This window comes from Ranitomeya variabilis, chromosome 4 (genome assembly GCF_051348905.1).
Source record: "Ranitomeya variabilis isolate aRanVar5 chromosome 4, aRanVar5.hap1, whole genome shotgun sequence".
In the NCBI taxonomy this organism is placed as follows: domain Eukaryota; kingdom Metazoa; phylum Chordata; class Amphibia; order Anura; family Dendrobatidae; genus Ranitomeya; species Ranitomeya variabilis.
This window is the reverse complement of record NC_135235.1, coordinates 282771042-282785706: the sequence shown is the minus strand read 5'-3', so window position 1 is coordinate 282785706 and position 14665 is coordinate 282771042. Positions and strand designations below refer to the sequence as shown.

The 14665-nt window shown below is 43.9% G+C and overlaps 1 protein-coding gene across 3 annotated transcripts in view; it reads left to right on the top strand.

Annotated features, from left to right (window-relative positions):
• The window catches only part of SLC2A5 (solute carrier family 2 member 5), a 65170-nt gene that overhangs the window by 25907 nt on the left and 24598 nt on the right, over positions 1-14665 (top strand). For all 3 annotated transcript variants that reach the window (XM_077250051.1, XM_077250052.1, XM_077250053.1), the window contains one exon: positions 12431-12532. In XM_077250051.1, the coding sequence (XP_077106166.1) occupies positions 12431-12532 (102 nt within the window). The remainder of the gene's footprint in view (positions 1-12430; positions 12533-14665) is intronic.

Below are 14665 nucleotides of genomic sequence, written 5' to 3'. Positions count from 1 at the left end.
AATGCCATGTAAACGAACCACATGCTGAAAAAATAAAGGAACCAAATCAGAGGAAGAAGGCAACTTAGGCAAAGGTACCAAATGGACCATCTTAGAAAACCGATCACAAACCACCCAGATGACCGACATCTTCTGAGAAACCGGAAGATCAGAAATAAAATCCATGGAAATATGCGTCCAGGGCCTCTCCGGGATAGGCAAGGGCAAAAGCAACCCACTGGCACGGGAACAGCAAGGCTTGGCCCAAGCACAAATCCCACAGGACTGCACAAAAGAACGCACATCCCGTGACAAGGAAGGCCACCAGAAGGACCTAGCAACCAAATCTCTGGTACCAAAAATCCCAGGATGACCAGCCAACACTGAACAATGAACCTCAGAAATTACCTTACTAGTCCATCTATCAGGACCAAACAGTCTCCCCACGGGACAGCGGTCAGGCTTATCAGCCTGAAACTCCTGAAGCACCCGCCGCAAATCAGGGGAGATGGCAGAAAGAATCACCCCCTCCTTGAGAATACCAGCCGGCTCAAGGACTCCTGGAGAATCAGGCACAAAACTCCTAGAAAAGGCATCAACCTTCACATTCTTAGATCCCGGAAGGTACGAGACCACAAAATCAAAACGAGAGAAAAACAAAGACCATCGAGCCTGTCTAGGATTCAAGCACTTGGCAGACTCGAGGTAAATCAGATTCTTATGATCGGTCAAGACCACCACGCGATGCTTGGCTCCCTCAAGCCAATGTCGCCACTCCTCAAATGCCCATTTCATAGCCAACAACTCTCGATTGCCGACATCATAATTACGCTAAGCAGGCGAAAATTTTCTGGAGAAGAAAGCACACGGTTTCATCGAAGAGCCATCAGAACCTCTCTGAGACAAAACGGCCCCTGCCCCAATCTCAGAGGCGTCAACCTCGACCTGAAAAAGGAGAGAAACATCTGGCTGACGCAACACAGGGGCAGAAGTAAAACGACGTTTAAGCTCCTGAAAGGCCTCAACAGCCGCAGGGGACCAATTCATCACATCAGCGCCTTTCTTCGTCAAATCAGTCAGAGGCTTAACCACACTGGAAAAATTAGCAATGAAGCGGCGATAAAAATTGGCAAAGCCCCAAAACTTCTGAAGACTCTTCACAGATGTAGGTTGAGTCCAATCATGAATAGCCTGAACTTTAACAGGGTCCATTTCAATAGCTGAAGGAGAAAAAATGAAGCCCAAAAAAGAAACCTTCTGAACTCCAAAGAGGCATTTAGGCCCCTTAACAAACAACGCATTAGCACGAAGGACCTGAAATACCATCCTGACCTGCTTCACATGAGACCCCCAATCATCCGAAAAGACCAAAATATCATCCAAATATACAATCATGAATTTATCCAGATAATTCCGGAAAATATCATGCATAAAGGACTGAAACACAGATGGAGCATTAGAAAGCCCGAATGGCATCACTAGGTATTCAAAATGACCCTCGGGCGTATTAAATGCTGTTTTCCATTCATCGCCCTGTTTTATACGAACAAGATTATACGCCCCTCGAAGGTCAATCTTGGTAAACCAACTAGCCCCCTTGATCCGAGCAAACAAATCAGAAAGCAAAGGCAAAGGGTACTGAAATTTGACCGTGATCTTATTGAGAAGGCGATAATCTATACAAGGTCTCAAGGAGCCATCCTTCTTGGCAACAAAAAAGAACCCCGCTCCCAACGGTGACGAAGACGGGCGAATATGCCCCTTCTCCAAGGACTCCTTTACATAACTCCACATGGCGGCATGCTCTGGCACCGACAGATTGAAAAGTCGTCCCTTAGGGAATTTACTACCAGGAATCAAATTAATAGCACAATCACAGTCCCTATGAGGAGGTAGGGAACTGGATTTGGGCTCATTAAATACATCCTGAAAATCCGACAAAAACTCAGGTACTTCAGAAGAGGGGGGAGAGGAAATTGACATCAAAGGAACATCACTGTGTATCCCCTGACAACCCCAACTAGTCACAGACATCGATTTACAATCCAATACTGGATTATGTACCTGTAACCATGGAAAACTCAGCACAACAACATCATGCAAATTATGCAATACCAAAAAGCGAATATTTTCCTGATGTGCGGGAGCCATGTACATGGTCAACTGAGCCCAGTACTGAGGTTTATTCTTGGCCAATGGCGTAGCATCAATCACCCTTAGGGGAATAGGGCTCTGCAACGGCTCCAAGGAAAAACCACAGCGCCTGGCAAATTCTAAATCCATTAAGTTCAGGGCAGCGCCAGAATCCACAAATGCCATAACAGAAAAGGACGACAATGAGCAAATCAGAGTAATAGACAAGAGAAATTTAGGCTGTACAGTACTAATGGTGACAGACCTAGCGAACCTCTTAGTACGCTTAGGACAATCAGAAATAGCATGAGTAGAGTCACCACAGTAAAAACACAGCCCATTCTGATGTCTGAGTTCTTGCCGTTCAGCTCTAGTCAAAGTCCTATCACATTGCATAGGCTCAGGACTCCGCTGAGAGGATACTGCCATATGGTGCACAACCTTGCGCTCACGCTGGCGCCGATCAATCTGAATGGCCAAAGACATTGATTCATTCAGACCAGCAGGCGTGGGAAACCCCACCATAACATCTTTAAGGGCTTCAGAAAGACCCTTTCTGAAAATTGCTGCCAGGGCATACTCATTCCATTGCGTGAGCACAGACCACTTTCTAAACTTTTGGCAGTAAACTTCTGCTGCTTCCTGACCCTGACACAGAGCCAGCAAGGTCCTTTCTACCTGATCCACAGAATTAGGTTCATCATACAGCAATCCGAGCGCTTGAAAAAATGCATCCACATTGAGCAATGCAGGATTTCCTGGCTCAAGGGTGAATGCCCAGTCCTGCGGATCGCCACGCAGCAAAGAAATAACAATCTTCACCTGCTGAAATGGGTCACCAGAGGAATGGGGTTTCAGAGCAAAAAACAATCTGCAATTATTTTTGAAGTTCAAAAATTTAGATCTATCCCCAGTAAACAAATCAGGAATAGGAATTCTAGGCTCTAACACCGGAGTCTGGACAACATAATCTTGAATACTCTGTACCCTTGCAGCGAGCTGATCCACACGAGAGGATAAACCCTGAATATCCATATCAGCACCTGAGTCTTGAACCACCCAGAGGTTAAGGGGAAAAAAAAAAGACAAAAGCTGCAAAGGAAAAAAAAATGACTCAGAACTTCTTTGTTCCCTCTTTTGAGATGCATTAACACTTTGTAGGCCAGCTGTACTGTTATGACCTGGTGGTTAGGTGCACACTGAAAAGACCTAGTGGTTAGATACACACTGAAATGACCTGGAGGTTAGGTGCACAGAGAAATGACCTGGTGGTTAGGTGCACACAGAAATGACCTGGTGGTTAAAACAAAAATCATAGACAAGCTCTGGGGAGGTGGTAACTCTACTGACCGCAATCCCTAATCTTAACACCAACACTAGAAATAGCCCTGGAGCATTCCTAACTCCCTAGACGCCTCGTAACGGCCTAAGAGCTAACTACCCCTGAAGATGGAAATAGAAAACTACCTTGCCTCAGAGAAATTCCCCAAAGGAAAGGCAGCCCCCCACAAATATTGACGGTGAGTTAAGAGGGAAGTAACAAACGCAGAAATGAAACAGATTTAGCAAAGGAGGCCCAAATCTACACTAGATAGACAGAATAGGAAAGGGAACTGTGCGGTCAGTACAAAATACTAAAAAATTCCACGCAGAGTATACAAAAAGACCTCCACACCGACTCACGGTGTGGAGGGGCAACTCTGCACCCCCAGAGCTTCCAGCTAGCAAGGAAATATCATAATAGCAAGCTGGACAAGAAAAATAGCAGGCACTGAGAAATACACTCCAACGCAAATGGACACAAAAAACAACTTAGCAAGAACTTAGCTTCTGCTGGAATGGACAGGCCATCTGAGAAATCCAAGTGAGATCTGAACCAGTCCTAAGACATTGACAGCTGGCATGAACTAACGACATGAGCAAAGTTAAATAGGAAAGCCAGCAGAACAATAAGTGAGTGCAGCTGAGAAGGAAAAAATCACAGATCAGCAGTTCCACTCAAAGCCACCAGAGGGGGCCCAAGAACGGAATTCACAACAGGCCGCGTGCAGCGCTGAGAGGTGAGTATATCATTATTTTTTATTTTAACTCTTTTTTTTACCACAAATATGGTTCCCAGGGCCTGGAGGAGAGTCTCCTCTCCTCCACCCCGGGTAGCAACCGCACATTATCTGCTTACTTCCCGCATCGTGGGCACAGCCACATGCGGGAAGTAAGCCGATCAATGCATTTCTATGTGTGCAGAATCGCTGCGATTCTGCACAAAGAAGTGACATGCTGCGGAATGTAAACCGCTGCGTTTCTGCGCGTTTTTTCCCGCAGCATGTGCACAGCGGTTTGCGGTTTCCCATTGGTTTACATGTTTACTGTAAACGCAATGGAAACTGCTGCGGACCCGCAGCTGCAGAAACGCTGCGGATCCGCGGTAAAACCCGCAACGTGTGCACATAGCCTCACTGTCGCTCTTATTCATTCTCGTCTGGACTACTTCAACTCTCTTCTAATCGGTCTCCCTCTTACCAAACTTTCTCCTCTCCAATCCATCTTGAATGCGGCAGCCGGGGTCATATTTCTGTCCAGCTGCTTCACCGATGCCTCCATCTTGTGCCAGTCATTACACTGGCTATCCATTCGCTACAGGGTCCAGTATAAACTCATCTCTCTTACCCACAAAGCTCTCCACAGTTCTGCACCGCCTTATATCTCCTCTCTCATCTCTGTCTATCGCCCTACACGTGCCCTCCGTTCTACAAACGACCTAAGACTAACATCCCCTGTAATCCGAACCTCGCACCTCTGTCTCCAAGACTTCTCTCGTGCTGCGCCAGCTCTCTGGAATGCACTTCCCCGGACGATCAGACTGATACCTAGCCCCGACCTGTTCAAGTGCTCTTTAAAAACCCATCTCTTCAAACAAGCTTACCACATCAACTACTCAGTAAACTAACTTTGCCCTGTTCCCTCGTTCCAAATATTATTCTGAATCTGCACCCTACTATTCATCTGTCTCCACACCCTCCATGCACACGATTAACTGCACTTGATACTTGACTATTGTACTTAAACACACGGGCTGATGACCGGATCATGCAGCTTTGTATGAAAATCCCTATGTATAATAATTGCCAGACCTGAAATAACAAGCACTTTTCACCTATTGTGACCCCCCTATTTCCTTGTAGATTGTAAGCTTGCGAGTAGGGACCTCACTCCTAATGTCACTGTTTAAATGGCTTAACTTGTATTGAATTTATTGTCTGTACATGTCCCCGCTTAATTGTAAAGTGCTGTGGAATATGTTGGCGCTATATAAACAAAAATTATTATTATTATATGGATTTTTTTTTTTAAAAAGACGTAAAAAAACACACATTACACCAGCTTTTTAAAGATGCCAAGTGCACATACCCTAAGAGTGGTTCTTGGTCCGACTGACTTGGTCCACCTTTGCATTACACAATCATATGAATGGCCACCAGGTTCATGCCGCTTTAGGCCGGTTTCACACGTCAGTGTCTCCAGTACGTGAGGTGACAGTTTCCTCACGTACCGGAGACACTGACACACGTAGACCCATTAAAATCAATGCATCTGTGCAGATGTCATTGATTTTTTGCGGACCGTGTCTCCGTGTGATAAACACGGAGACATGTCAGTGTTCGTGCGAGCGCACGTATTACACGGACCCATTAAAGTCAATGGGTCCGTGTAAAACACGGACCTCACACGGACATTCTCCGTGTGCGGTCCCTGTGGCGTGCAGGAGACAGCGCTACAGTAAGCGCTGTCCCCCCCACATGGTGCTGAAGCCGCCATTCATATCTTCTCTGCAGCAGCCTTTGCTGCAGAGAAAATATGAATAATAGTGTTTAAATGAAAGATCTATGTGTCCGCCGCCCCCCCACCCCCTGTGCGCCCCCCCGCTGGTCAGAAAATACTCACCCGCGTCCCTCGTTGGCCGTCGCTCCTTCCTCTCTGCTCCGCGGCTTCTACTGTATGCGGTCACGTGGGGCCGCTCATTTAAAATCATGAATAGTCGGCTCCACCCCTATGGGAGGTGGAGCCGCCTATTCATGACTGTAATCGCGGCCCCACGTGACCGCATACAGTGGAAGCCGCGGGGCAGAGAGGAAGGAGCGACGGCCAACGAGGGAAGCGGGTGAGTATTTTCTGACCAGCAGGGGGGCGCACAGGGGGTGGGGGGGCGGCGGACACATAGATCTTTCATTTAAACACTATTATTCATATCTTCTCTGCAGCAAAGGCTGCTGCAGAGAAGATATGAATCGCGGCTTCAGCACGATGCAGGGGACAGCGCTAAACTTTAACGCTGTCTCCTGCACGCTCCGTGTGGTACCCACTCGCCACACGGGTGGCACACGTGTGCCGCACGTATGGCCTACGTGAGCACACGGGCACACGGACACGGATAACTCCGGTACCGATTTTTTCCGGTACCGGAATTATCTGGACGTGTGAGACTGCCCTTAGTGGTAACGGTGCTCTCACTAACCAAATCAACCAGGTGCGCTTGGAAAAGGATTTGGGGTGATCAAAATAGAGACAGACCCTTAAAATAGTGGGCGCACTTAGCATTTAAAATAAACTGCACATTGACTAATCCCCAGAACAGGCTCACAGCAACAGAGTCTGAGTATCAGAGGTCTGTGCTGCTTTGACATCTAAATAAAGCTCAGTATCCCCTTTACACTCCCTGACAGAAGTTATGTCGCTTATCCATGTTATGTAAATAAAAGCTTATAACCTAACGTTAAATTCATCCATTGGTTGTATAAATTATTATTTTGAAAGCTGAAACCCTCTGAAATGTGGTTTAGGTTAAGAAAATAAATTGGCATCAATGCAGAAATATTGATCAGTTAATGGACACAGAATAGTCAGATTTTGGCAAGACAAAAGTTTTGTCGCCCACAGAAAGTAATGTGATATACAAACAAATAATTAACTTAACCCCTTCACGACATGCGCCGTACTAGTACTGCGCTGCCGGCACTGCATTAGTGCCAGCAGCAGTACTAGTACGACGCACCGATCACCGCGGTCTCGCGCTGAGCGCCGCAGTGATCGGGTGCAGGTGTCAGCTGTATATGACAGCTGACACCCCGCATCAATGCCCACGATCGGCGCTGTTGCTGATCGCGGGCATTTAACCCCTCTGATGCCGCTGTCAATAGTGACAGCGGCATAGAGGGGGATCGCGCAGGGACGGGGGCTCCCTGCGCTCTCCCACCGGAGCAACGCGACGAGATCGCGCTGCTCCGGTGACCTGGAAGGAGTCCCCGGATCCAAGATGGCCGCGGGACTCCTTCCGGGTCATTTACTGACCTGGCTTGCGGGCGCCTGCTGAGAGCTGCTGAGTGCAGGCGCCGGCAAGCCTCTGTAACGTGCCTCTCAGATCGTTGATCTGACAGAGTGCTATGCACACTGTCAGATCAACGATCTGATGTAAAACAGTGATGTCCCACCCTGGGACAATGGTAAAAAGTAAAAAAAAAAAAAAATACAATGTATAAAAATAAAATAAAAAAATCCCCAAATAAAGAAAAGAAAAACAATTCCCAATAAATCCATTTATTTATGTAAATAAAAAAAAAACAATAAAAGTACACATATTTGGTATCGCCGCATCCGTAACGACCCGCTCTATAAAACTATCCCACTAGTTAACCCCTTCAGTGAACACCACAAAAAAAAAAAAAAAAAACAAGGCAAAAAATGCCGCTTTATCATCATACAGGCGAACAAAAAGTGGAATAACACGCGATCAAAAAGACGGATATAAAAAACCATGGTACCGCTGAAAACGTCATCTTGTCCCACAAAAAAAAAGCCGCCATACAGCATCATCAGCAGAAAAATAAAAAAGTTATAGCTCTCAGAATAAAGCGATGCAAAAACTATTATTTTTTTATATAAAATAGTTTTTATTGTGTAAAAGCGCCAAAACATAAAAAAATTACATAAATGAGGTATCGCTGTAATCGTAATGACCTGAAGAATAAAGCTGCTTTATCAATTTTACCACAGGTGGAACGGTATAAACGCCCCCCTAAAAGAATTTCAGGAATTGCTGGTTTTTGTTCATTCCGCCTCCCAAAAATCGGAATAAAAAGTGATCAAAAAATGTCATGTGCCCGAAAGTGGTACCAATAAAAACGTCAACTCGTCCCGCAAAAAACAAGATCTCACATGACTCTGTGGGCCAAAATATGGATAAATTATAGCTCTCAAAATGTGGTGATGCAAAAACTTTTTTTTTTTATAAAAAGCGTCTTTTATTGTGTGATGGCTGCCAACCATAAAAATCCGCCAAAAAAACGCTATAAAAGTAAATCAAACCCCCCTTCATCACCCCCTTAGTTAGGGAAAAATAATAAATTTTAAAAAATGTATGTATTTCCATTTTCCCATTAGCGTTAGGGTTAGGGCTACGGTTAGGGCTAGAGTTAGGGTTAGGGTTAGGGTTGGGGTTGGGGCTAGGGCTAGGGCTGGGGTTAAGGTTGGGGTTACGATTTCAGTTAGAATTGGGGGTTTCCACTGTTTAGGCACATCAGGGGCTCTCCAAACGCGACATGGCGTCCGATCTCAATTCCAGCCAATTCTGCTTTGAAAAACTAAAACAGTGCTCCTTCCCTTCCGAGTTCTCCTGTGCGCCCAAACAGTGGTCCCCCCCAACATATGGGGTATCAGCGTTCTCAGGACAAGTTGGACAACAACTTTTGGGGTCCAATTTGTCCTGTTACCCTTGGGAAAATAAAAACGTGGGGGCTAAAATATCAGTTTCGTGGAAAAAAAAAGATTTTTTATTTTCAAGGCTCTGCGTTATAAACTGTAGTGAAACACTTGTTGGTTCAAAGTTCTCAAAACACATCTAGATAAGTTCCTCGGGGGGTCTAGTTTCCAATATGGGGTCACTTGTGGGGGGGTTTCTACTGTTTAGGTACATCAGGGGCTCTGCAAATGCAACATGACGCCTGCAGACCAATCCATCTAAGTCTGCATTTCAAACGGCGCTCCTTCCCTTCCGAGCTCTGCCGTGCGCCCAAACAGTGGTTCCCCCCCATGTATGGGATATCAGCGTACTCAGGACAAATTGGACAATAAAATTTGTGGTCCAATTTCTCCTGTTACCCTTGCGAAAAAAAAAATTGTGGGCTGAAACATCATTTTGTGGAAAGAAAAAATGATTTTTTTAATTTTCACAGCGCTACATTCTAAACTTTAGTGAAACAATTGGGGGTTAAAAGTGCTCACCACACATCTAGATAAGTTCCTTAGGGGGTCTTCTTTCCAAAATGGGGTCCATTGTGGGGGGTTTCCACTGTTTAGGCATGTCAGGGGCTCTCCAAAGGCGACATGGGTTCCGATCTCAATTCCAGCCAATTTTGCATTGAAAAGTCAAACGACGCTCCTTCCCTTCTGAGCTCTGCCATGTGCTCAAACAGTGGTTTATCCCCATATATGGAGTATCAGCGTACTCAGGACAAATTGCACAACAACTTTTGGGGTCCAATTTATCCTGTTACCCTTGGGAAAATAAAAAATTTGGGGCAAAAAGATCATTTTTTGTGAAAATTAATATGAATTTTTTTTTACGGCTCTACATTATAAACTTCTGTGAAGCACTTGGAGGTTCAAAGTACTCACCACACATCTAGATTAGTTCCTTAGAGGGTCTACTTTCCAAAATGGTGTCACTTGTGGGGGTTTCCACTGTTTAGGCACGTCAGGGGCTCTCCAATCGAGCCATGGGTTCCGATCTCAATTCCAGCAAATCTTGCATTGAAAAGTCAAATGGCGCTCCTTCCCTTCCGAGCTCTGCCATGTGCCCAATCAATGGTTTACCCCAACATGTAGGGTATCGGCGTACTCAGGACAAATTGTACAACGACTTTTGTGGTCCAATTTCTCCTGTTACCCTTGGTAAAATAAAACAAATTGGATCTGAAGTAAAAATTTTGTGAAAAAAAAGTTAAATGTTCAATTTTTTTTAAACATTCCAAAAATTCATGTGAAGCACCTGAGGGGTTAATAAACTTTTTGAATGTGGTTTTGAGTACCTTGAGGGGTGCAGTTTTTAGAATGGTGTCACTTTTGGGCATTTTCTGTCATATAGACCCCTCAAAGTCACTTCAAGTGTGAGGTGGTCCGTAAAAAAAATGGTTTTGCAAATTTTGTTGCAAAAATGAGAAATCGCTGGTCAACTTTTAACCCTTATAACTCCCTAACAAAAAAAAATTATGTTTCCAAAATTGTGCTGATGTAAAGCAGACATGTGGGAAATGTTGTGTATTAACTATATTATGTGATATAACTCTCTAATTTAAGGGCATAAAAACGAAAAATTTGAAAATTGCTAAATTTTCTGAATTTTCAACAAATTTCTGTTTTTTTCACAAATAAATGCAAGTCATATCGAAGAAGTTTTACCACTATCATAAAGCACAATATGTCACGAGAAAACAATCTCAGAATCACCAGGATCCGTTGAAGCGTTTCAGAGTTATGACCTCATAAAGTGACAGTGGTCAGAATTGTAAAAATTGGCCGTGTCACTTAGGTGAAAACAGGCTTTGGGGTGAAGGGGTTAAAATACAAATATATGTTGCTTAACATTGGTGAATGAAGTTGTGGTGCTATTAGAGTCATATTTAATATTTTGTGCGACTTCCATGAGCTTGAAGGACTGCATCCTTGCGGTTCATGATTCATACAAATTATTAATGAAGTCATCAGGAATAGTAAAGAATGCAGTCCTACATGCCTCCCACAGTTCATCTAGATTCTTTGGTTTTGTCTTCCAAGCTTCCTCTTTCATCCTACCCCAAACATGCTCAATGATATTCATGTCTGATGACTGGGCTCGCCAGTCCTTGAGCACCTTGATCTTTTTTGCCTGGAGGAACTTGGTTGTAGAGATGGATGTATGAGTTGGAGCACCATCCTTCTGCAGAATTTGACCCCTTTTATGATTTGGAATATAAGAGGTAGCTAATACTTCTTGATATTTTAGGCTATTGATATTGCCTTCCACCTTGCAAATGTTTCGCACACCCCCATACTCAATGTAACCCCAGACCATGATCTTTCCACCACCAAATTTAACTGTTTTCTGGGTGTATTTTGGATCCATAGAGGCTCCAGTAGGTCTCCTGCAGTATTTGCGGTGGCTGTGGTGTATTTCTACTGAAGATTCATCAGAGAAATCCACCTTCTGACACTTTTCCAGCGTTCATCTGTTTAGAAGGCTGTGGGACTTTGCAAATGCCACACATTTTTTTATTTGCCTTTTGTTTAGTGTTGGCTTCTGGGCACTGATTCAACCATGGAGGCCATTGCAAGACAGAATCCTACAAACTGTTCTAGTTGACACAGGCCTGTTGGGGCTCTGCTGCAGTGGAAGAGGGGTTTGCTTTGAATTTTTTAATTAACAAACGTTCCTCCTGAGTAGTAGTCTTGTATGCTCTGCCGGTCCTGGGCTTGTCAAACACATCTCCAGTCTCTTCAAATCTCTTTTTTAATTCATTGCACTTGACGCTGAGACACATTAAAGGTGCCAGCCACCTCTGCAGTGGATCTGGTCTTCAGCCTCTTGATAATCCCGGCTTTGATTGCAGGGTGGATTTTTGGCATGTTGTCAGAGCTCAAGTTGCAGTTCAAGTGAAGGTCTGGGGTGCTGGGTTTCTTTTTATACACACACCCTAATTAACTGATCATTTACTGAGCACAGGTGAGGATGTAAACTAGGATTGGTTGCATTATATGATCAGGCGACAAAATTTTGTCTTGCCAAAATCTGACCATTCTGTGTTTATTCATTGTTCAATATTTCTGCATTGATGCCAATTTATTTTCTTAACCTAAACCACATTTCGGAGGGTTTCAGCTTTCAAAAGAATAATTTATACAACCAATGGATGAATTTAACATCAGGTTATAAGCGTTTATTTACATAACATGGATAAGTGACATAACTTCTGTCAGGGAGTGTACTGCACTTCCTGATTTACCAGCTCTACTGGCGCTGTCCTGGAAGGCCATACATCTGCCTTGATAAAAGACATCAGTCATGGACCACTTGTGCCCAATAGACTTCTCCACTTTCCAGCTGTATAGATAAGTTCCATAAAGTACAATACAGGAGCATGGAGGAGGTGAGACCATACGGGCACTGCACCTGGCACATTTAGTACCCCAGCCATAGAAGAAGCCCCCTTCTTCTGTTATTATTAGATATTAATGTTTGTATTGATCCCGATATTCCATATGTATCAGGTTTCCCTGCTTCTTTCTCTAGATCTTCATTGTGGACTCGTGGGGAAGAAGATTACTCCTGCTCCTTGGCTTTGGGATTTGCTGCACCGCGTGTGTTGTATTGACTATTGCACTTGTCTATCAGGTGGGAGAGTTGCATCTTTAGTAGGGAATCCGGTGATACTTGAGAAATCTGATATGTATTTTTTTCTTTAGTTGGGTCTGTAGGTAACAGATTTGTGATGGTTACTGAAATCAGTTCTTTGCTGACATCATTAAAATTGCCTGGTTACCTGGTCTACTGTATGTAATGTATGGAAGTGCTGGCTCCACCAAAGTGGAGTACATGGTGAGCAGGAGACCTGCTGCTTTGATGACTTTATACTCTAGGGCTTGGTTCCCGGCCCTGATCAAGGCGCAATAGTATTATTACGCCAAAAAATGGGGTCTCCCAAATTGTGGTTCACCTGCACTCGCTGCCAAACTGTGATAATAATTCCCATCCCGTTTCACGTGGGACAATATGGCCGCACAAATGGAACTTGTGAACCCAGCCTAATAGGGCATACGTACAGATGTTGTCATCCTCAGACAGCCTATATAAAGGGAATGTGTCATCAGAAAATTATCTTTTGTTTAAACCTGTTAAACGCAGTCTATTTTTTGTGTTTTTTTAATTTTTGTTCAATTTTTCACATAATTTTCTATATTAAAACAAATTAAAAATCTGACAATTTTTACACTGGCCACTAGGACAAGTATCAGACTAATGCTCATTGTTCTTTTCATAAGGAATAATAAACTCTAAGGTATTTGCTGCTCATGCTTTGAACTAGGCAAAGGTCATAGTGTATAGAGGGGAAGAAGGTGAGCTGTGACATGGTGGATCCGGTGTTTTATCTACTCTATATACAGATTCTACCTTCCATTGTAACACCGTCTGTGATCATGAGACTGCTGAAAAGTCAACTATACACAATAGGAAGTATGAGTCTAGTATTGGGCTTAGTAACCTGTGTGAAAAATTGCAACATTTCTAGTGTGTGTGTGATTCTTAATAAATATACTGATATAGTAAATTGGAAAAACACAATCATAATTTTAAAAAGTCATTTTGTGGTAACGTAGTTTCCGTTATATTTGTCATTTGCATTATTTAGGGCAGTATACATTGGTGTGAAAAAGTGTTTGCCCCTTCCTGATTTCCTATTCTTTTTCGAATTTGTCACTCTTATACGTTTCAGATCACCAAACAAATGTAAATATTTGACAAAGGTAACACAAGTAATCACAAAATGCAGTTTTTAAATGAAGGTCTTTATTATTAAAAGGAAAATATCCAAACCTACAGGGCCCTGTGTAAAAAAGTGATTGCCACCTAAACCTAATAACTGATTGGGCCTCCCTTAGCAGCAACAACTGCAATCAGGTGTTTGCGATAACTTGTGAGTTGCCCACCAGTGGCCCTGGGACTCACTGTAAAAGGGGAACGGTCTTTAAAGGGAATTGTGATAAAGTCTGTCGTGACGCCACCTGTGGAGTTCGGTCAATAGGGGGACCAACGCTGCTTTAAAGGGGTCCTCTGGGGGATGTTGTTGCAGCAATGATGGTGACGCTTCCCACAGGTGAAGCGGGGTCCCCAGGGTCCCAAGGTGTATGGCAATGATGGTGTATGCCGGTGAATGATTAAAGGGCACAGCGTTGCAGTCTTTACCTGGTTTACTGAAGTTGTCACAGGCCTTAGTCAAGTGTTATGATCCTTAGTGGTTGAGGATCACAAATTACTCCAGCAAGGTGACTAAACATAGGACAAGCTCTAGGGAGGTGGAAAACTGGACTGACCGCAAATCTGAACCTATCCAAACACACTAGAAGTAGCCGGTGAACGTGCCTAAAATCCTAGACGTCTCGAGCCAGCCTGAGGAACTAACTACCCCTAGAGAGAAAGAAAGACCGCTCTTGCCTCCAGAGAAATAATCCCCAAAGATATAGAAGCCCCCAACAGATAATAACGGTGAGGTAAGAGGAAGGCACATACATAGGGGTGAAAGCAGATTCAGCAAATGAGGCCCACTAATACTAGATAGCAGAAAATAGAAAAGTGATCTATGCGGTCAGTAAAAAACCCTTACAAAATATCCACACTGAGATTTCAAGAACCCCCGCACCAACTAACGGTGTGGGGGGAGAAACTCAGTCCCCTAGAGCAACCAGCAAGCAAAGAAATCACATTTTAGCAAGCTGGACAAAAAAATATGATTAATGCTGATAATCAGAA